The following is a 23,549-nucleotide window of genomic DNA, read 5'->3' as shown; positions in this document are numbered from 1 at the left end:
TTTGTTTACAGAGAAATAACATTGTATTTGTTCAAACACAATTTTTTCCAACATTTTGCTAAGAGCTGGCAGCAAGCTTGTAGGTCTGCTGTTATAACCAGTAAAGGTTGATTTACCGCTCTCGGGTAGCGGAATTACTTTGGCTTCCATCCAGGCCTGAGGACAAAGACTTTCCTCTAGGCTCAGATTAAAGATATGGCAGATAGGAGTGGCTGTAGAGTCTGCCACCATCCTCAGGAGATTCCCATCTAAGTTGTCAATGCCAGGAGGTTTGTTATTATTGATCGATAAAAATAATTGTCCACCTCTCCCACACTTACTTTACAAAATTCTAATTTGCAATGCTTTTCTTTCATTATTAGTTTTTCTATGCATTTATACGATGGCTCACTGTTCATTGTTGGCATTTCCTACCTAAATTTGCCCACTTTGCCAATCATTCAAATGATTCGCAACATCAAATGTTTGAATAGAGTTGAATTAGTCTTCCTGCCCATAATTTAATTTAAAGTACCCCCCCCCCCATTTTTCCCCCATAATTCTTTATATCATTGATCTTGGCTTCATAATACAGTTTCTTCTTCTTTTTGTTGAGTTTAGTCCCATTAATGTCTCAATTTCCAGTAAGCCAGCTAGTTAGATGTGGAACCAGACTTATTAGCCATTCCTTTTGCCATCTCTTTCAACCATATAATTGTTCAATTCCTCATCAATCCATGGAGCATTAACAGTTCTAACAGTTCGTGTCTTCAGTTCGTTTCTTAACAGGTGCATGCTTCTCAATAATTGGACAAAGCAATTTCATAAGTTCATCAAGTGCAGCGTCTGGATGCTCCTTGTTAATCACATCAGACCAACACATTTTTTTTTACATCATCTACATAAGAGTCACAGCAAAATCTTTTGTATGATCTCTTATACACTATTTTAGGCCCAGGTTTTGGAACTTTGGCTTTCCTGGATTAGCCACTATATTGTGATCACTGTATCCAATAGGTAAGGATACAGAGTTCTAACGTATTAGTAAAAATGTGAACCATACATGTGGATGATCTTGTTCCTGTAGTGTTTGTAAACACCCTGGTAGGTTGATTAATAACCTGAACCAGATTACAGACGCTGGTTACAGTAAGAAGCTTCCTCCTGAGCGGACAGCTTGATGAAAATCAGTCAATATTCAGGTCCCCAAAAAAGTAGACCTCTCTGTGAGAGGCTGGACTGAGGGCTTTGAAGGCCTGTTGAAGGCCTGTTGTAAGGCAGGTCCTAACCAGACATCACTGGCAACAACGTCGCCTATGGGAGCAAACCCACCTTCGCTGGACCAGACAGGACTGGCAAAAAGTGCTCTTCACTGACAAGTCTCGGTTTTCTCTCACATGGGGTGATGGTCGGATTATCGTTTATCATCAAAGGAATGAGCGTTACACCGAGGCCTGTACTCTGGAGAGGGATCGATTTGGAGGTGAAGGGTCCGTCATGGTCTGGGTCGGTGCGTCACAGCATCATCGGAATGGCTTGTTGACATTGCAGGCAATCTCAATGCTGTGCGTTACAGGGAAGATATCCTCCTCCCTCATGTGGTACTCTTCCTGCAGGCTCATCCTGACATGACCCTCCAGCATGACAATGCCAATAGCCATACTGCTCATTGTCAGTGTGCTGCCATGGCCAGCGAAGAGCCCGGATCTCAATCCCATTGAGCATATCTGGATTATCCCAATATTGCCCAATATATTGTTTTCCCGTTGCCCTTTTTGACATTTTTGGTAAAATTTGCTTCAATGCTGTTGTCAAATTTGAAAGCATAAATTCTTTATCTTGGTATCCTCCATTTATGTACATACTTGCCATTCTAAGATGAAGTTCTCATCTTAACATGATACATATATCACCTTTCACATCACCAACCAAAATAAGAGTTTATTGCATTACTTAGGCCCAACCTCAGCTTGTTCAACATTGGATGATTGTAAGTCATTTATTGGTTTGGAGGGTGAGGGCTAGGGCCATTCCCCCCAGAAATATACCGGAACTTGCAGGTGCCTTGGTGGAAGAGTGGGGTAACATCTCACAGCAAGAACTGGCAAATCTGGTGCAGTCCGTGAGGAGGAGATGCACTGCAGTACTTAATGCATCTGATTTTGACCCCCCGTTTGTTCAGGGACACATTATTTAATTTCTGTTAGTCATAAGTCTGTGGAACTTGTTCAGTTTGTCTCAGTTGTTTAATCTTGTTATGTTCATACAAATATTTACACATTAAGTGTAAATCCTGGACAGTCTGTGGTGGATGGAGCGAGACATGATGTCCCAGATGTGCTCAATTGGATTCAGGTCTGGGGAATGGGCGGGCCAGTCCATAGCATCAATGCCTTCCTCTTGCATGAACTGCTGACACACTCCAGCCACATGAGGTCTAGCATTGTCTTGCATTAGGAGGAACCCATGGCCAACCGCACCAGCATATGGTCTCACAAGGGGTCTGAGGATCTCATCTCGGTACCTGATGGCAGTCAGGCTACCTCTGGCGAGCACATGGAGTGCTCAGTGTGAACCTGCTTTCATCTGTGAAGAGCACAGGGCGCCAGTGGCGAATTTACCAATCTTGGTGTTCTCTGGCAAATGCCAAACGTCCTGCTCGGTGTTGGGCTGTAAGCACAACCCCCACCTGTGGACGTCGGGCCCTCATACCACCCTCATGGAGTCTGTTTCTGACCGTTTGAGCAGACACATGCACATTTGTGGCCTGCTGGAGGTCATTTTGCAGGGCTCTGGCAGTGCTCCTCCTGCTCCTCATGCACAAAGGCAGAGGTAGCGGTCCTGCTGCTGGGTTCTTGCCCTCCTACGGCCTCCTCCACATCTCCTGATGTACTGGCCTGTCTCCTGGTAGCGCCGCCATGCTCTGGACACTACGCTGACAGACACAGCAAACCTTCTTGCCACAGCTCACATTGATGTTCCATCCTGGATGAGCTGCACTACCTGAGCCACTTGTGTGGGTTGTAGACTCCGTCTCATGCTACCACTAGTGTGAAAGCACCGCCAGCATTCAAAAGTGACCAAAACATCAGCCAGGAAGCATAGGAACTGAGAAGTGGTCTGTGGTCACCACCTGCAGAACCACTCCTTTATTGGGGGTGTCTTGCTAATTGCCTATTATTTCCACCTGTTGTCTATTCCATTTGCACAACAACATGTGAAATGTATTGTCAATCAGTGTTGCTTCCTAAGTGGACAGCTTGATTTCACAGAAGTGTGATTGACTTGGAGTTACATTGTGTTGTTTAAGTGTTCCCTTTATTTTTTTGAGCAGTGTATATATATATATATATATATATATATATATGTATGTGTGTGTATATATAATATATGTGTATCTGTATCAACACCTCCCCCATAAGCATTTCTGTCTCTTCTATAGATGTTACATTCTTGTATTGGTACTTCTGTATCATCAAGTAATATATGACTGATATCAGATTTGAGCTAATTATTGATTTCATTAACCTTATTTCTAAGGCTACATACAGTATGGGCTATTTTCAGTCCCTTTCTGGGTAGCTTATCAGAGATAAACATAATACTGAAAAGAGCAAACTAAGCAAGAGAAAAAATATACCTTCAGCAGTCCATAATCAATTGGTGTGTGTGCTGCGGGGTTGAAGCTACGAAACCATAGGCATGGCTCTCTCAACCCTTCCAGGCTTCTGGGAGGGAGGGTGGACAATGAGCCAGTCATAGCGGATGTAAGCAATGTCCCTGTTCACTCTGGCAGCTTTCATGACTGGGATAAGTTGTTTCCTCTTCTGGCGCACAGCTTCAGGATAGTCCTTGTTGAGGAAGACATACAGTACCAGTCAAGAGTTTGGACACACCTACTCATTCAAGGGTCTTTATTTATGTTGACTATTTTCTACATTGTAGAATATTAGTGAAGACATCAAAACTATGAAATAACACATATGGAATTATGTAATAACCAAAAAAAGTGTTAAATAAATTAAAATTCAATTTTATATTTGAGATTCTTCAAAGTAGCCACCCTTTGCCTTGATGACAGCTTTTCACACTTTTGGCGTTTTCTCAACCAGCTTCACCTGGAATGCTTTTCCAACAGTTTTGAAGGCGTTTACACATATGATGAGCACTTGTTGGCTGCTTTTCCTTCACTCTGTAGTCCAACTCATCCAAAACCATCTCAATTGGGTTGAGGTCGGGTGATTGTGGAGGCCGGGTCATCTGATGCAGCACTCCATCACTTTCCTTCTTGATCAAATAGCCCTTACACATCCTGGAAGTGTGTTGGGTCATTGTCCTGTTGAAAAACAAATGATAGTCCCACTAAGCGCAAACCAGATGGGATGGCGTATCGCTTCAGAATGCTGTGGTAGCATTGCTGGTTAATTGTGCCTTGAATTCTAAATGAATTGCAGACAGTCACCAGCAAAGCACCATCACACCTCCTCCTCCATGCTTCACAGTGGGAACCACACAGGCGGAGATCATCCGTTCACCTACTCTGCATCTTACAAAGACATGGTGGTTGGATCCAAAAATCTCAAATTTGGACTTATCAGACCAATGGACAGATTTCCACCGGTCTAATGTCCATTGCATGTGTTTTTTGGCTCTTCTTCTTATTGATGGCCTTTTAATAGTGGTTTCTTTGCAGCAATTCAACCATAAAGGCCTGATTCATGCAGTCTCCTCTGAACAGTTGATGTTGAGGTGTGTCTGTTACTTGAACTCTGTGAAACCTTTATTTGGGCTGCAATTTCTGAGGCTGGTAACTCTAAGGTGTCTAAGCCGAGCAAAAGGGACTCTCTAGTGGTAGAGTATAATTATGATAGCTTTATCTTTTTTAGTATGGCAGTCAGGTACACCACATTTGGATAGTCCCAAATACAATATATACAAAAGTATGTGGACACCCATTCAAGTTAGTGGATTTGGCTATTTCAGCCACACCTGTTGCTACACACATCCATACAATCTCTATAGGGAAACATTGGCAGTAGAATGGCGTTACTGAAGAGCTCAGTACCTTTCAACGTGGCACTGTCATAGGATGCCACCTTTCCAACAAGTCAGTCTATCAAATTTCTGCCCTGCTAGAGCTGCTGTAAGTGCTGTTATTGTGAAGTGGAAACGTCTAGGAGCAACAACAGCTCAGCCGCAAAGTGGAAGGTCATATAAACTCACAGAACGGGACCGCTTACTGCTGAAGCGTATAAAAATCCTCTGTCCTCGGTTGCAACACTCACTACAGTGTTCCAAACTGCCTCTGGAAGCAACGTCAGCACAATAACTGTTCTTTCGGGAGCTTCATGAAATGGGTTACCATGGCCGAGCGGCTGCACACAAGCCTAAGATGACGATCTTAGGCCGCCATTGGACTCTGGAGCAGTGGAAACACGTTCTCTGGAGTGATGAATTACACTTCACCATCTGGCAATCCGACAGACTAATCCGGGTTTGGCAGATGCCAGGAGAACGCTACCAGCGTGAATGCATAGTGCCAACTGTAAAGTTTGGTGGAGAAGGAATAATGGTCTGGGGCAGTTTTCCATGGTTTTGGGCTAGGCCCCTTAGTTCCAGTGAAGGGAAAGTTTAATGCTACAGCATACAAAGACATTTTAGACAATTCTGTACTTCCAACTTTGTGGCAACAGTTTGGGTAAGGCCCTTTCCTGTTTCAACATGACAATGTCCCCATGCAGTGTCTTGGTTTTGCAGTTTTCCGGAATAGGGGAGGCGGGAGAATCCATAACACGGGAGGCATGGGGGTCCGTACAGAAATGGTTTGTCAAGATCTGCGTGGAAGAACTTGACTTGCCTGCACAGAGCCCTGACCTCAACCCCATTAAATGCCTTTGGGATGAATTGGAATGCCAACGGCGAGTCAGGCCTTATCGCCAAACATCAGTGCCGGCCTCACTAATGCTCTTCTGGCTGAATGGAAGCAAGTCCCCGCAGAAATGTTCCAACATCTAGTGGAAACCCTAACCGGAAGAGTAGAGCCTGTTATAGCAGCAAAGCGGGGACCAACTCCATATTCATGCCCAGGATTTTGGAATGAGATGTTTGACAAGCATGTGTCCACATACTTTTGGTCATGTCATGTAGATGATCTACAGATGACCAAACTATCAACAAAACTGTCTGTTTATAAGCAACTGCTTGGTTAGATTTAGAATAAAGGTTTGGGTGAGGGTTTAATTTAGGGTTAGTAAATAGTTAGTTGAAATGTTGTTGACAGTTATTGAAAATCTACTGCACATCTACTAGGGACTATCCAAATGAAGTGTTCCCAAACAAATGACTAAAGAAGACCATTATCATACTTCATTGAGAACGGTATTGATCATCCATAACTTGACTAGTTGATTGAGGTACTGTGTTCTAATTCCCTGATTGTTGTCGATGTGTCTTGCAGGTCCAGGAGTCTGGTCCCAAAGCCCCATGTGTACTTCCAAACCCAGCGCCTGAGCCAGTGAAGGTTGACCTACCCAGTCTTCCCCCCAGGACAAGTAGACACATGGTATGTATACAAAACGTTTATGAATATGAACATTATGCTCTGATCTGTTACAATGGCGCCGAAGGAGTTGGCCGCTGTTTTACGATCCCGTAACCAGTTGTGCCATTGTGTATGTTTTTTCTCGTTATTTGTAACTTATTTGTACATAAGGTTTCTGCCACCGTGTCTTATGACCGAAAAGAGGTTCTTGACATCAGGCCAGCGATCACTCACCTCGTACTATAGGAATTCTTCTTCTTCAACGAGTCGGATGGGAAGGATTTACTCCAGACACCCGACAAGGCCCTCATCCTCGTCATTCGCAGGAGGAAAAGACGGAGGTATTGTGAAAGACAGTCCGGGTGCCTTGTAAGGATCCGTCGCCGAGAGGGTAATCTACCTTTACCATCGGTCCTATTAGCCCATTTACAATCAATCGATAATAAAATAGATTATTATACGAGCACGTATATCCTACCAACGAGACAATAAAAACTGTAATATATTATGTGTCACCGAGTCGTGGCCGAACGACGACATGATTAACATACAGCTGCCGAGCCTCCCAGGTGGCGCAGTGGTTAAGGGCGCTGTACTGCAGCGCCAGCTGTGCCATCAGAGACTCTGGGTTCGCGCCCAGGCTCTGTCGTAACCGGCCGCGACTGGGGGGTCCATGGGGCGACGCACAATTGGCCTAGCGTCGTCCGGGTTAGGGAGGGCTTGGTCGGTAGGGATATCCTTGTCTGATCGCGCACCAGCGACTCCTGTGGCGGGCCGTGTGCAGTGCGTGCTAATCAAGGTTGCCAGGTGCACGGTGTTTCCTCCGACACATTGGTACGGCTGGCTTCCGGGTTGGATGCGCGCTAGGTTAAGAAGCAGGACGGTTGGGTTGTGTTTTGGAGGACGCATGGCTTTGGACCTTCGTCTCTCCTGAGCCCGTACGGGAGTTATAGCGATGAGACAAGATAGTCACTACTAACAATTAGATACCACAAAATTAGGGAGAAAAGGGGGTAAAATTCGAGAAAAAAAAACGAAAAATAAATCCTGCTAGGCTCTGACGAACCATTAAACAGGTAAAGCGTCAATACAGGACTAAGAATGAATCGTCGGATGTGTCAGGGCTTTCAAACTATTACAGACTACAAAGGAAAGCACAGCTACGAGCTGCCCAGTGACACGAACCTACCAGACGAGTTAAATTACTTCTATGCTCGCTTTGAGGAAAGTAACACTGAGACATGCATGAGAGCACCAGCCGTTCCGGATGACTGTGTGATCACGCTCTCCGTAGCCGATGTGAGTAAGACCTTTAAACAGGTCAACATTCACAAGGCCGCAGGGCCAGACGGATTACCAGGATGTGTACTCCCAGCTTGCTCTGGCCAACTGGCAAGTGTCTTCACTGACATTTTCAACCTGTAATACCAGTCTGTAATACCAACATGTTTCAAGCAGACCACCATAGTCTCTGTGCCCAAGAACACTAAAATAACCTGCCTAAATGACTACCAACCCATAGCACTCAAGTATGTAGCCATGAAGGGATTTGAAATGCTGGCCATGGCTCACATCAACACAATTATCCCAGAAACCCGAGACCCACTCCAATTTCCATTCCGCCCCAACAGATCCACAACACTGCCCTTTCCACCTGGACAAAAGGAACACCTATGTGAGAATGCTATTCATTGACTACAGCTCAGCATTCAACACCATAGTGCCCTCAAAGCTCATCACTAAGCTAAGGACCCTGGGACTAAACACCTCCCTCTGCAACTGGATCCTGGACTTCCTGACGGGCCATCCCCAGTTGATAAGGGTAGGGAACAACACATCTGCCATGCTGATCCTCAACACGGGGACCCCTCAGTGGTGCGTGCTCAGTCCCCTCCTGTACTCCATGTTCACTCATGACTGCATAGCCAGGAATGACTCCAACACCATCAAGTTTGCCGATGACACAACAGCGGTAGGCCTGATCACGACAACAATGAGACAACAACCTCTCCTTCAACAAGATCAAGATCAAGACAAAGGAGATGATTGTGGACTACAGGAAAAGGAGGACCATGCTGCTGGGTTGTATGCTGGGGGTGCTCAACTCATTCTCATTGACAAGGCTGTAGTGGAATAGGTTGAGAGCTTCACGTTCCATGGTGTCCACATCACCAACATCCCTATCATGGTCCAAACACACTAAGACAGTCGGGCACGACAAAGCCTATTCCCCCTAAGGAGACGATTTGAAAAGATTTGGCATTGGTCCTCAGATCCTCAAAAAGGTTCTACAGCTGCACCATCGAGAGCATCCTGACTGGTTGCATCACTGCCTGGTATGGCACTACAAAGGGTAGTTCGTATGGCTCAATACATCACTGGCGCCAAGTCGAGGTCCAAAATGCTTCTTAACAGCTTACATTTACATTACATTTAAGTCATTTAGCAGACGCTCTTATCCAGAGCGACTTACAAATTGGTGCATTCACCTTATGACATCCAGTGGAACAGTCACTTTACAATAGTGCATCTAAATCTTAAAGGGGGGGGGGTGAGAGGGATTACTTATCCTATCCTAGGTATTCCTTAAAGAGGTGGGGTTTCAGGTGTCTCCGGAAGGTGGTGATTGACTCCGCTGTCCTGGCGTCGTGAGGGAGTTTGTTCCACCATTGGGGGCCAGAGCAGCGAACAGTTTTGACTGGGCTGAGCGGGAGCTGTACTTCCTCAGTGGTAGGGATGCGAGCAGGCCAGAGGTGGATGAACGCAGTGCCCTTGTTTGGGTGTAGGGCCTGATCAGAGCCTGGAGGTACTGAGGTGCCGTTCCCCTCACAGCTCCGTAGGCAAGCACCATGGTCTTGTAGCGGATGCGAGCTTCAACTGGAAGCCAGTGGAGAGAACGGAGGAGCGGGGTGACGTGAGAGAACTTGGGAAGGTTGAACACCAGACGGGCTGCGGCGTTCTGGATGAGTTGAAGGGGTTTAATGGCACAGGCCGGGAGCCCAGCCAACAGCGTGTTGCAGTAATCCAGACGGGAGATGACAAGTGCCTGGATTAGGACCTGTTCCGCTTCCTGTGTGAGGCAGGGTCGTACTCTGCGGATGTTGTAGAGCATGAACCTACAGGAACGGGCCACCGCCTTGATGTTGGTTGAGAACGACAGGGTGTTGTCCAGGATCACGCCAAGGTTCTTAGCGCTCTGGGAGGAGGACACAATGGAGTTGTCAACCGTGATGGCGAGATCATGGAACGGGCAGTCCTTCCCCGGGAGGAAGAGCAGCTCCGTCTTGCCGAGGTTCAGCTTGAGGTGGTGATCCGTCATCCACACTGATATGTCTGCCAGACATGCAGAGATGCGATTCGCCACCTGGTCATCAGAAGGGGGAAAGGAGAAGATTAATTGTGTGTCGTCTGATAGGAGAGACCATGTGAGGTTATGACAGAGCCAAGTGACTTGGTGTATAGCGAGAATAGGAGAGGGCCTAGAACAGAGCCCTGGGGGACACCAGTGGTGAGAGCGCGTGGTGAGGAGACAGATTCTCGCCACGCCACCTGGTAGGAGCGACCTGTCAGGTAGGACGCAATCCAAGCGTGGGCCGCGCCGGAGATGCCCAACTCGGAGAGGGTGGAGAGGAGGATCTGATGGTTCACAGTATCGAAGGCAGCCGATAGATCTAGAAGGATGAGAGCAGAGGAGAGAGAGTTAGCTTTAGCAGTGCGGAGCGCCTCCGTGATACAGAGGAGAGCAGTCTCAGTTGAATGACTAGTCTTGAAACCTGACTGATTTGGATCAAGAAGGTCATTCAGAGAGAGATAGCGGGAGATCTGGCCAAGGACGGCACGTTCAAGAGTTTTGGAGAGAAAAGAAAGAAGGGATACTGGTCTGTAATTGTTGACATCGGAGGGATCGAGTGTAGGTTTTTTCAGAAGGGGTGCAACTCTCGCTCTCTTGAAGACGGAAGGGACGTAGCCAGCGGTCAGGGATGGGTTGATGAGCGGGGTGAGGTAAGGGAGAAGGTCTCCGGAAATGGTCTGGAGAAGAGAGGAGGGGATAGGGTCAAGCGGGCAGGTTGTTGGGAGGCCGGCCGTCACAAGACGCGAGATTTCATCTGGAGAGAGAGGGGAGAAAGAGGTCAGAGCACAGGGTAGGGCAGTGTGAGCAGAACCAGCGGTGTCGTTTGACTTAGCAAACGAGGATCGGATGTCGTCGACCTTCTTTTCAAAATGGTTGACGAAGTCATCTGCAGAGAGGGAGGAGGGGGGAGGAGGATTCAGGAGGGAGGAGAAGGTGGCAAAGAGCTTCCTAGGGTTAGAGGCAGATGCTTGGATTTTAGAGTGGTAGAAAGTGGCTTTAGCAGCAGAGACAGAGGAGGAAAATGTAGAGAGGAGGGAGTGAAAGGATGCCAGGTCCGCAGGGAGGCAAGTTTTCCTCCATTTCCGCTCGGCTGCCCGGAGCCCTGTTCTGTGAGCTCGCAATGAGTCATCGAGCCACGGAGCGGGAGGGGAGGACCGAGCCGGCCTGGAGGATAGGGGACATAGAGAGTCAAAGGATGCAGAGAGGGAGGAGAGGAGGGTTGAGGAGGCAGAATCAGGAGATAGGTTGGAGAAGGTTTGAGCAGAGGTAAGAGATGATAGGATGGAAGAGGAGAGAGTAGCGGGGGAGAGAGAGCGAAGGTTGGGACGGCGCGATACCATCCGAGTAGGGGCAGTGTGGGAGGTGTTGGATGAGAGCGAGAGGGAAAAGGATACAAGGTAGTGGTCGGAGACTTGGAGGAGTTGCAATGAGGTTAGTGGAAGAACAGCATCTAGTAAAGATGAGGTCGAGCGTATTGCCTGCCTTGTGAGTAGGGGGAAGGTGAGAGGGTGAGGTCAAAAGAGGAGAGGAGTGGAAAGAAGGAGGCAGAGAGGAATGAGTCAAAGGTAGCCGTGGGGAGGTTAAAGTCGCCCAGAACTGTGAGAGGTGAGCCGTCCTCAGGAAAGGAGCTTATCAAGGCATCAAGCTCATTGATGAACTCTCCGAGGGAACCTGGAGGGCGATAAATGATAAGGATGTTAAGCTTGAAAGGGCTGGTAACTGTGACAGCATGGAATTCAAAGGAGGCGATAGACAGATGGGTAAGGGGAGAAAGAGAGAATGACCACTTGGGAGAGATGAGGATCCCGGTGCCACCACCCCGCTGACCAGAAGCTCTCGGGGTGTGCGAGAACACGTGGGCGGACGAAGAGAGAGCAGTAGGAGTAGCAGTGTTGTCTGTGGTGATCCATGTTTCCGTCAGTGCCAAGAAGTCGAGGGACTGGAGGGAGGCATAGGCTGAGATGAACTCTGCCTTGTTGGCCGCAGATCGGCAGTTCCAGAGGCTACCAGAGACCTGGAACTCCACGTGGGTCGTGCGCGCTGGGACCACCAGATTAGGGTGGCCGCGGCCACGCGGTGTGGAGCGTTTGTATGGTCTGTGCAGAGAGGAGAGAACAGGGATAGACAGACACATAGTTGACAGGCTACAGAAGAGGCTACGATAATGCAAAGGAGATTGGAATGACTAGTGGACTACACGTCTCGAATGTTCAGAAAGTTAAGCTTACGTAGCAAGAATCTTATTGACTAAAATGATTAAAATGATACAGTACTGCTGAATTAGGCTAGCTGGCAGTGGGTGCGTTGTTGACACTACACTAATCAAGTCGTTCCGTTGAGTGTAATAGTTTCGACAGTGCTGCTATTCGGGGGCTAGCTGGCTAGCTAGCAGTGTTGTTTACGTTACGTTGCGTTAAAAGAACGACAATAGCTGGCTAGCTAACCTAGAAAATCGCTCTAGACTACACAATTATCTTTGATACAAAGACGGCTATGTAGCTAGCTATGTAGCTAGCTACGATCAAACAAATCAAACCGTTGTACTGTAATGAAATGAAATGAAAATGTGATACTACCTGTGAATGCGACCGGGTTGTTGAGTCTATTCGGTAGACGTTGGCTAGCTGTTGGCTAGCTGTCGGCTAGCTGTTGGCTAGCTAGCAGAGTCTCCTACGTTAAGGACGACAAATAGCTGGCTAGCTAACCTCGGTAAATTAAGATAATCACTCTAAGACTACACACTCTAAACTACACAATTATCTTGGATACGAAGACAGCAAAGACAGCTATGTAGCTAGCTAACACTACACTAATCAAGTCGTTCAGTTGAGTGTAATAGTTTCTCCAGTGCAGCTAATCAGTGGACGTTAGCTAGCTGGCTAGTGAAGACTACGTTAGGACGGCGAAATACGATAATTACGCAATTATCTTTGATACAAAGACGGCTATGTAGCTAGCTAAGAAGAAATTGCTAAGCTTAGACAAATCAAACCGTTGTGCTATAATGAAATGTAATGAAATGTAATGAAAAAGTTATACTACCTGCGGAGCGAAGTGCCGATGCGACCGCTCGCTCCAACCCGGAAGTATTCTACACCCAAGCCGTAAGACTGCTGAACAGCTAATCAACAGGCTAGCCAGACCCCTCTTTTACGCTGCTGCTACTCTCTGTTTATCATCTATGCATAGTCACTTTAACTCTACCTACATGTACATATTACGTCAACTAACCGGTGCCCCCGCACATTGACTCTATACCAGTACCCCCTGTGTATATAGCCTCACTTATTATATTGCTGCTGTTTAATTATTTGTTACTTTTCTTTTCTATTTTATTTTCAATTTCTTTCTTAACTTCTTAAAGCATTGTTGGTTAAGGGCTTGTTGGTAACATTTGATATCCATGACATAGACTGATCAGGTGAATCGAGGTGAACGCTATGATCCCATATTGATGTCACTTGTTAAATCCAATTCAATCAGTGTAGATGAGGGGGAGGAGACAGGTTAAAGGAGGATTTTTAAGCATTGAGACAGTTGACATGGATTCTGTATCTGTGCAATTTGAGTGTGAATGGGCAAGACAAGATTGAAGTGCCTTTGAACAGGGTAGTTCCCAGGTGCACCGCTGTGTGTCAAGAACTGCAACGCTGCTGGGTTGTATGCTGGGGGTGCGCAACTAAATATGAAGGTATTCACTTTAAAATGTATGCCAAACAAAAAAACAATTATTGCAAAGTTAAACAAAACTCAAGGACGACTTTTAAGAATTTCCACAGAAATGTTTTACAAAAACACATTAAATTTACAGATGTTTGGTAGCAGAATGACGGCACTGCACAAAGTATCATTATGTTACTGTGGAATTGTCCATGACCTCCACATCTTGCATGGCTTTTTACGCGTTACCTAACATGTATTGTTTGGTCATGTTGATGAACTGATTCCTAGATGTTTTGTTTCATCTTCAAATGTGCCATACGTTTTATTAGATTTGTGTGTGTGTGTGTGTGTGTGTGTTTGTGCGTGTGAATCTGTGTGTAACATTTTAGTAAATGAGAGTGTGACATGATCCTCTTTTCTCAGGAACAGAAGACCACTCTCCATGCTGCCCCTAAGGCCAGACCTAGCCAGCCGAGCCAGAGCAGCTCAGTGCCAGACATCCTCAACTGCATGCTGAAAGACACAACTGCCGAGCACAGAGCTCACCTGTTTGACCTCAAGTGCAAGATCTGCACAGGTAAATGGAAAGAAGAGAAAGCACAATTACAGTGTACACATCACAACATCCAACAAACACCATAAAATTATGTTTTGTCTTTTGCAATGTGTCAAACTATGATCGTGAAGGGCCACAGCGTTGGCTCCAGTGTTGATATCAACCACAATCACTCCCAACGTCAAATTAATGATTTAATGCATTCTGTATTCTGTAGAGGGTGATGATGTTGCTAACAGATGTTTTGTGTGGGTTGGTGTCTGTCTCTGCCCTTCAGGTCAGATATCAGTCGAGGATGAGTCCGAGCCTTTAGCCAATAAGCCTAAACTCTCTGGGTCATCGTCGTCCTCCACCAAACCAGACCAATGGAGAGACAGGCCGTCTCGGCCAACCTGGATGTATGCCAGAACAGATCTCAGAACAGAGGAGAGAGGATGGAGAACTCCAGCTGGAGATGAATCACCCCTCCTTGCACCCCCCCGACTCCCCCACCATGGAATCCTCTGCTTCCCCCAGTAATGGAGGATGACCCTGCCTTAACCATCACGGAATCCCCCACTTCTCCCACAACGGAATCTCCAGCTTCTCCAACAATGGAATCTCCCGCCTCCCCCATTTTGGAATCCTCTGCCTCCCCTGTTATGGATTCTCCCACCTCCTCTATTCCAGAAAACTGCAAAGCCAAGACACCGTCCAGAATTTATACCCCATTCATGATCCCGGCTGTTTCTACGGTAACCATCACAAGGCGTGACCCCCCGCCCCATTGGCAACCCTTCTGCTGCTCTGTATGGTGACCATCGCACAGCTGACAACTGCACTCCTGCCATGGCAAGTGTCACCTTGTCTACAGCCCCACTTCCACCAGTCTTTTATGCCCCTGTGAAACATAGTGGTACTCTGAGCAAGCCATTCATGCCCTTGCCACCCCCCATCCCTGCCACCAATGCCAGCATTACCCAAATCTATCCTGATGAAGCCATCCTCCTCATCGTTCTATGGTTCATCTGGATCATCTGCATCCTCTTCAAGGTATCTCCTCTCAGCTTGCCACTATCACTACAAGTGAACCTTGATAAGAAAGGGTTTTAAGATAAATAGTGCAGGTTCATTTCAGTCATAATATGAGTCTTGTTTTGTCCTCTGCGTGAGCAATATTTGCTTTACAGCTGAGTGAATGGGTAGTAGTGAACTCTCATTGTGATGTTGTGTTTGCAGGGCTATGAACTCCCACACCCCTCCAGACGGGGAGACAGCCCAGTTCCTGGCCAAGCAGGAAGTAGTGTGGAAGGGCTTCCTCAACATGATCAGCGTGGCCAAGTTCGTCACCAAGGGCTATCTGGTCTCAGGACCCTCCGTATACCTCAATGAGGTAACAGATATAACAGAACAGAACTTTGCTACCGTGACTGCAAGAGAAAAATGGAGGGCATTTTCAGATAGTCTTTTTGGATAGTTTCTTTCTGAACATTTAAAACAATTCATCTCATAAACAAACATAGCAGTTTTGGCTATGTGGATATTTACAACAAGTTTATTTTGTTCAGGACCTGCCTGATACCATCAACTGTGTGGGACTACATCGGGAGAGTGAAGGCCTCTGTTACAAAGGCAAGCCCTCCCTCTGTCATTATGGAAAAACCTATACAATTTAGATGGGGTCTGTGTATGTGTTGGTATCTCGATGTTAAGAGATGATTGTCGGTCCACAGGAGCTGTGTGTGATTCGGTTCCACCCAGTGACAGAGGAGGAGGAGGTGGCCTACGTGTCTCTGTTCTCCTATTTCAGCAGCAGACGGCTGGTGGTGGCCAACAAAAACCACAACATCAAGGATATCTACCTCATCCCAGTCAGCGCAAAGGAATCCATTCCAACCAAACTCCAACCTTTCGAAGGATCAGGTAAGAAAATGCTGTCATTTAGGTCAACATGTAGAAGGCCATACAGATGGCACACACTGCACTATTTAAGACAACATTCAAAACTCATCTCCCTTCACCCTCTTTATGTAACAGACATGAGTGTACGAAGCCCAGACATGAGTGGCCGAGGCCCAGACATGCAAGTTCCAGGGCCAGACATGAGGGGTCGAAGCCCAGACATGAGTGGTCGAGGCCCAGACATGCGAAGTCCAGGGCCAGCCATGAGTGTACGAAGCCCAGACATGAGTGGTCGAGGCCCAGACATGCAAGTTCCAGGGCCAGACATGAGGGGTCGAGGCCCAGACATGAGAGGTCCAGGGCCAGACATACGAGGTCGAGGCCCAGACATGCAAGTTCCAGGCCCAGACCTGAGGGGTCGAGGCCCAGACATGAGAGGTCCAGGGCCAGACATGAGTGTACGAGGCCCAGACATGAGTGGTCGAAGCCCAGACATGCGAGGTCCAGGGCCAGACATGAGGGGTGATGGGAGAGGGCTAGACATCTTGGATGATCGAAGAGGTCCAGGGCCAGACATGAGGGAGCCAGAGACTGATATGTGGGGTGATATGAGAGGTCCAGGGCCAGACAAGACAGGTCCAGAGCCAGACATGAGAGGTCCAGATATGAGAAAAGAACGGAGACACCCAGATATGAGAGATCCAGGACCCGACATTAGGAATCCAAACATGAGGAGTTCAGGCCCAGAGATCCAGAAATGCCAGGCCCAGATCCAGACCTGAGAAGTCCAGACATGAAATGGGACCACTTCACACCTATAGCTAACTTTGAAGGACAGAGGCCACCATCGCCTTATTTCAACAGTCCAAAGATTTCCTCATCTGTTCAAAGAGGAAATTTTGAGGATCAAAGGGGAACACATCATCCTGGTTTCCATGGCCCCAGGGGTCCTCGTCCCTCGAGGTTCAACCAGCCCAGAGGGTTACCTCCAGGGCATTTTGCAGACAATGGGGGGCAGGCACAGTTCCGTTTTGAGTGTCCACAGCCAGTGGTAACACCTGTTCCTGCCTCGCTTGTAACATCAAGGGAGCACAGTATACAGAGCCCTTTGGATATTCTGAAATAAAGCCAGATACCCTCACAAGGTCTTCCCCACAGGGCCTCTCCAAACAACCAGTGTGAGCGGTCCAGCAGTTTAGAGAGGAGAGATCCTGATACTAGTGAGGGAAGGAGAAAACCAGGGCCAGAAATCAGAAGTCCAGATATGATGGGACTAGGGCCAGACACTAGGGGTGATAGGAGAGGCCCAGGGCCAGACACGAGAGGTCCAAGGCCAGACGTGGGGTAAGAGGAGAGGGCCAGACATGAGGGGTCCAGGGCCAAACATGAGAGGTCCAAGGCCAGACATGTGAGGTCCAAGGCCAGACGTGGGATAAGAGGAGAGGGCCAGACATGAGGGGTCCAAGGCCAGACATGAGGGGTCCAAGGCCAGACATGAGAGGTCCAAGGCCAGACATGAGAGGTCCAAGGCCAGACATGAGAGGTCCAAGACCAGACATGTGGGATGAGAGGAGAGGGCCAGACATGAGAGGTCCAGGGCCAGACACGAGGGGACCAGGGCCAGACACGAGGGGACCAGGGCCAGACACGAGGGGTCCAGGGCCAGACACGAGGGGTCCAGGGCCAGACACGAGGGGTCCAGGGCCAGACACGAGAGTTCCAGGGCCAGATATGAGAGGTGATAGGAGAGGGCCAGACAGGAGAGGTCCCAGTTCAGACATGAAAGATCCAGAATCCGATACAAGACGTGATAGGAGAGGTCCAGGGCCAGACAGGAGAGGTCCAGGGCCAGACATTTTACATTTACATTTGAGTAATTAATCAGACTCTCTTGTCCAGAGCATCTTACAGTTAGACATGAGTGGTTCAGGCTCAGACAGGTGTCCAGAAATGCCAGGCTCAGATCCAGACATGAGAATTCCAGCTATAAGAAGAGACCACTTCACAACAACAAACTATTTTGTAGGACCAAGGGAAGTACATCGTTTTGGTTTCCATGGCCCCAGGGCTCCTCGCCCCTTGAGGTTCAACCAGCCCAGAGGCTTATCTCCAGAGCATTTCACAGACAACGGGGGGCAGCCACGGTTTGACGGTCCACAGAGGGAAGGGGTTAGAGGGAGGGAAGCAGACAGGCCCAGAGAGGAGGTGGGTGAAAAGCAAAAGACACCCACGGAAAACGACAAAGACATTGGAAGAGCCACAAGCATGGAAGGAGATGCAAACAGAGTTATCGCTAGTCTACACAAACGTTCACTTTGAAAAGACAGTGACAGAAACAGTTTAAAGGATGGAAGTGGAAAGAAAGAAGAAGAAATGGGGGAGAAATGGTAACAAGGTTGAATCAACAGACACCCCCCCCCCCCAGACAGATACCTCCCAGGAGACTACTGGAGACTACGGTTAACAGAAATGAATGGACTGTTTTTGAAATCTTTTGCGCCATTTTCAGCACTACACACATTGAATATATCCTGTGAATACAGTAAGAAAATCTGTGGGAAAAGTGATTTGTTTCAGAATTTATGGAAAACTTATTGAAAAGATCTGACTGGTGGAGTCAATCACCACCTTCCGGAGACACCTGAAACCCCACCTCTTTAAGGAATACCTAGGATAGGATAAGTAATCCCTCTTACCCCCCCCCCCTTAAGATTTAGATGCACTATTGTAAAGTGACTGTTCCACTGGATGTCATAAGGTGAATGCACCAATTTGTAAGTCGCTCTGGATAAGAGCGTCTGCTAAATGACTTAAATGTAATGTAAATTGTCATCTTAACTAAATGTCTGAAACGTGTTAGTGCTATTATTTCACAAATCCTCGACTAAGTTTGAAGTTGGTTCAGTTCATAATGTACTACGTAGTCATTTTCAGCACCTCATAAAACACCCAGAATTTTTGGAATGTCATGACTTGTTTCATTCATCTTACAGTTTTAAAATGGTACAGATCACTTGTTTTTCTGAGTTTCCAGATTAAAACTCATGTCAAATCACACATAGTGTTTCTAGATTATTCTTTTTTTTCTTCTATGTAGGCCTACAAACTTATTAGACCATACTGCTGTCATCTGTTCACTGATTATAAAGCCTTCATTTTGGTTAATCTCATGATAAAATGTTTTAGAATAAATGAAAACTTGATATATTTCATTTTTTATTGTTTATTATGTTCTAATTTGTTGAACGCAGGCCAGTAAAAACTGTTAAGGAGTTATCCTACTTGCATGTCATTTGAACCACAATCAATTGAGAAAGAAAAACCTGCACACTGCTCTTGCTAGTATCACTGCTCTTTATTAAGCTTTACGTATCGGCCTCAAGGCTCTGACGAAGGCCTTGAGGCCAATACGTAAAGCTTAATAAAGAGCGGTGTGCGGGTTTCTTCTTTTTTTCTCATCTTATTCAACCGTTACTATGCACCTGCAACAAAGATAGCCCAGATGTGTGAGTGCCTTTTTGAATTTTGAACCACAATCAAGTATCAGGTTTGTCTGATAAAATTGTTGCCTAATATTTGAAAGAATTGCATATGTTTTGAGTTTTGCTTGTAATGTACATTTATTGAATTTAAGAAGTATTGTGTAGCCTATGCATAATCGAAAGGTCATGTCATATTATCTTTGGTCAAGCACTGGGGCATTGAGTGGGATTATCCACTGTTTTAAATTATAACATCAATCTTCCATAGGAAACGTATTGAAATCCTAGAAATATAGATAATAGAATCACATTCCCATTCAAGTTGACATTTGACGTCGGCTGGAATGGCGGTAATAATTGGAAGTAAATGTTTAACTTCAATTGAAAATGTACATTTTCTACCAGTTAAAGAAATAATAAAATGATTTGACAACTCAGTTTCATGGCTTTCAAATGATATCAAACTCAACCGTTTATCAATGATGAAGACATGTATGTCTCATGAGGAGGCGTAGTATGCAAAATCTGTCAAACTAGAGCACCTCTATAGGCAGATTCTGTTTTTTCATTTTTTAAGTCCCACTGGGCACACACTGGTTGAATCAACGTTGTTTCCACGTAATTTAAATTAAATGATGTTGAACCAACATGGAATAGACTGAACTAACGTCTGTGCCCAGTAACGTCACTTTCTGCCCACTTCTACCACGGGAAAACATGGATAAAATGTTTCATTAAAACCAAAAGCTGTGCAGTCAGAAAGTGATTGAATTCATTGTGAATGGCCCAATAAACTGGGTTCCTCTACTTGCACAATCTTATTACGTAGAATGTAGAATGTATGCACACATGACTGTAAGTCGCTTTGGATAAAAGCGTCTGCTAAATGGCATATATTATTATTTCTATTATTATTAAAAATAGCAATATCCAAGGTAGATCTGGCGGGCTCTGAGGTACCAGAATGCCTGAAAAAAAAATCACATTTATAATAAAGCACTGCATGCATTGTCATTGCTTTTGCGTAGTGGCATAGAGCAGTAGAGTGGAGGGGTGTGAGATGTTACCCCACTCTTCCACCAAGGCACCCGCAAGTTCCCGGACATTTCTGGGGGGGAATGGCCCTAGCCCTCACCCTCCGATCCAACAGGTCCCAGACGTGCTCAATGGGATTGAGATCCGGGCTCTTCGCTGGCCATAGCAGAACACTGATATTCCTGTCTTGCAGGAAATCACACAGAGAACGAGCAGCATGGCTGGTGGCATTGTTACGCTGGAGGGTCATGTCAGGATGAGCCTGCAGGAAAGTGTACCACATGAGGGAGTAGGATGTCTTCCCTGTAACGCACATCGTTGAGATTGCCTGCAATGACAACAAGCTCAGTCCGATGATGCTGAGACACACCGCCACAGACCATGACGGACCCTCCACCTCCAAATCGATCCCGCTCCAGAGTACAGGCCTTGGTGTAATGCTCATTCCTTCGACAATAAGCGCAAATCCAACCATCACCCCTGGTGAGACAAACCGCGACTCGTCAGTGAAGAGCACTTTTTGCCAGTTCTGTCTGGTCCAGAGACGGTGGGTTTGTGCCCATAGGCGACGTTGCCGGTGATGTCTGGTGAGGACCTGCATTTACAACAGGCCTACAAGGAGGGATTGTGCGTTCCTGGTGTAACTTAGTCAGTTGTTGCCATCCTGTACCTGTCCCGCATGTGTGATGTTCGGATGTACCGATCCTGTGCAGGTGTTGTTACATGTTGTCTGCCACTGCGAGGACGATCAGCTGTCCGTCCTGTCTCCCTGTAGCACTGTCTTAGGTGTCTCACAGTATGGACATTGCAATTTATTGTGCTGGCCACATCTGCAGTCCTCAGGCCTCCTTGCAGCATGCCTAAGGCAAGTTCATGCAGAGGAGCAGGGACCCTGGGCATCTTTCTTTTGGTGTTGCATGGGAAACAGTGTTTAAACCCTTTACAATGAAGATCTGTGAAGTTATTTGGATTTTTGCAAATTATCTTTGAAAGACAGGGTCCTGAAAAAGGGACGTTTCTTTTTTTGCTGAGTGATTCTTATATATATATATATAAAATGAAATATCACATTTACATAAGTATTCAGACCCTTTACTCAATCAATTATACTTAGGCCAAATATAAGCCTTCCGCAATATAAGACCCACCATGAATAAATGTACTTTATCAACAAAATGTACCCTGCTTTTTTTTGTTTCAATAATCACTGATCTGGTATTCAAGTCAGTCTATGACAATGCCCTTTTTGTTACAAATGTAACCAGAACCATGCATAATGCACAGTCACTAATAATGACCAACTTCTGGTAGCAGGCATCGTAGAAAATGAGCACAGGTCTCATGAACAATCTCTCAAGCATAAGCCCACGTGCTAGTGAGTTGCCAGCTAATCTTTATATTGAAAGTCTAGCCAACTTGGATCTAGTATTTGCTAGCTAACAACGTAAAGCAGTTTAATTGTTATGAATGCACCCTTCTGTCCTCAAACTGCTTGAACAGCACGCTAGCCTGTCCACTTTGTTCAGATGTTGAAATCAAGTGGCCTACCTTATTTCTCAGGAGAACGAGTTGCCAATCCCTTTATATACTGTTTTTTTTTATTCTCACATTTCTAAAAACACAGACTAGATAGCTAGTCTAACAGTCTGGTTAAAATGCTGCTAACGCTGTGCGCAACAAACTGAGCATTCATTTTCCAGAATCAATGTTCATTCATACTCTATTTTAGGCATCTGCTCTTTGCTTAGTTTGAGGAGGTGAGACATACAAAGGGTATTGTTAGAAGGGTTATGTTATCCTCTGTTACATTAAAACGACGTCTGAACGTGTTTTGGTGTCCACATGAGCAATTCTATTGGATCAAACCACAAAAAGCATATAGCGAGTTGAAACCGCTTGTCGTCAGAGTGGAAGGAGTGATCTTTCATCTGTGCAGGGGGAGGAGCTTTGTGTGTAATTTTATAAAGTCATTTTTATGTCGCAATATTTTTTATAGGCTTCCAAGGTAGGCCAACCACCCTTAAAGGGGCAGTGTTGTATTTTCAGACAGGCTTTGAATATGCGAAGAAGCCAATAAGGCAGAGTGTAGCTTACATTTGTGTCTGATTGGGGGGGGGGGGGGATTAATTGAGCTTTTGGACAAAAATCTGGCCTACTTGTGTCTAAAGAAAGTGAATGTCAAGCCCTGAACAGACACTTTCTTGTGTCGCGGCTGCTGTAGTGTCCTGAGGTACCATAGAACAGGGTTTCCCAAACACCCCTGGGTGCACGGGAGGGGCCCCGGGACAGAGTTTGGGAAACCCTGCCATAGAGTGCTATTCTCCCGTGGTGACTTTCTCCTCTCCCTCAGGATTTCCAGAGCACATTCTGTGGCAAGACTGGTCAGCGGAAGAAGCCGAGCAGTGTCTCATGCCAGGTCATGGTCTGCCAGGAGACCGCAGAGCCACCAAGCGACCCACAGGCATCGGAGCAGTGAAACAACGTCTTAAGCCGGATGGACTCTAAATGATTTTGGCCTTCGATTTAGCTGTCCCAGACAGGTTTTTGAGATCGGAGACTCATTTTTATTTAGTTTTTATTTAACCTTTATTTAACCAGCTTCCTGGCCAAGATAGGCAGCACCAAGTCATTGACGCTCGCTTAATGTGAGTGGGTCAAAGATGCAATTTGAGGGCTACCGAGCAGTCCCAGACGCAGTACCGAGCAGTCCCAGACGCAGTACCGAGCAGTCCCAGACGCAGTACCGAGCAGTCCCAGACGCAGTACCGAGCAGTCCCAGACGTCCAGGTTGGATTTGATTGCCACAAAATCTGCAATTCTCTTGTAGTGTGAGATGTGCAATGACATGTTTGGAAAAAGATCTCACTTGTCTGGGACAGCTAAATCGTGGCCAAAATCGTTAAGTGTACAGCCGGCTTTAGAGTTATTACACCTATTTAATAATTATTATATTTATTATATGAAATATAATTGTACCACAATGTGATTATTAGCCCCCTTAAACAGGGCATGTACTCAAACATGTAATTTTCCATCTTCATCTGGCCATCATTTTTTGTC

General features: G+C 46.3%; 2 protein-coding genes across 2 annotated transcripts in view; both read left to right on the top strand.

Moving 5' to 3' along the window:
- Window positions 1-15,703, top strand: part of LOC124031718 (death-inducer obliterator 1-like) — a 45,597-nt gene extending 29,894 nt beyond the window's left edge. Inside the window, exons 2-6 of the mRNA XM_046343316.1 lie at window positions 6,437-6,541; window positions 13,959-14,112; window positions 14,369-15,123; window positions 15,310-15,463; window positions 15,639-15,703. Coding sequence (XP_046199272.1) covers window positions 6,437-6,541; window positions 13,959-14,112; window positions 14,369-14,610 — 501 coding nt within the window. The 3' untranslated portion in view covers window positions 14,611-15,123; window positions 15,310-15,463; window positions 15,639-15,703. The remainder of the gene's footprint in view (window positions 1-6,436; window positions 6,542-13,958; window positions 14,113-14,368; window positions 15,124-15,309; window positions 15,464-15,638) is intronic.
- On the top strand, window positions 15,038-18,689 carry LOC124017470 (neuroblast differentiation-associated protein AHNAK-like). The gene is made up of 4 exons (XM_046332679.1): window positions 15,038-15,123; window positions 15,310-15,463; window positions 15,804-15,993; window positions 16,108-18,689. Exons 1-4 carry the CDS (start codon window positions 15,038-15,040, stop codon window positions 16,752-16,754), a joined length of 1,077 nt encoding a protein of 358 aa, XP_046188635.1. The 3' UTR covers window positions 16,755-18,689.
- Window positions 18,690-23,549: the final 4,860 nt, after the last annotated feature.

This window comes from Oncorhynchus gorbuscha, linkage group LG03 (assembly GCF_021184085.1).
Source record: "Oncorhynchus gorbuscha isolate QuinsamMale2020 ecotype Even-year linkage group LG03, OgorEven_v1.0, whole genome shotgun sequence".
Classification (NCBI taxonomy): domain Eukaryota; kingdom Metazoa; phylum Chordata; class Actinopteri; order Salmoniformes; family Salmonidae; genus Oncorhynchus; species Oncorhynchus gorbuscha.
Note: the sequence above shows the minus strand (reverse complement) of the source record. Positions and strands in the feature narration are given on the sequence as shown.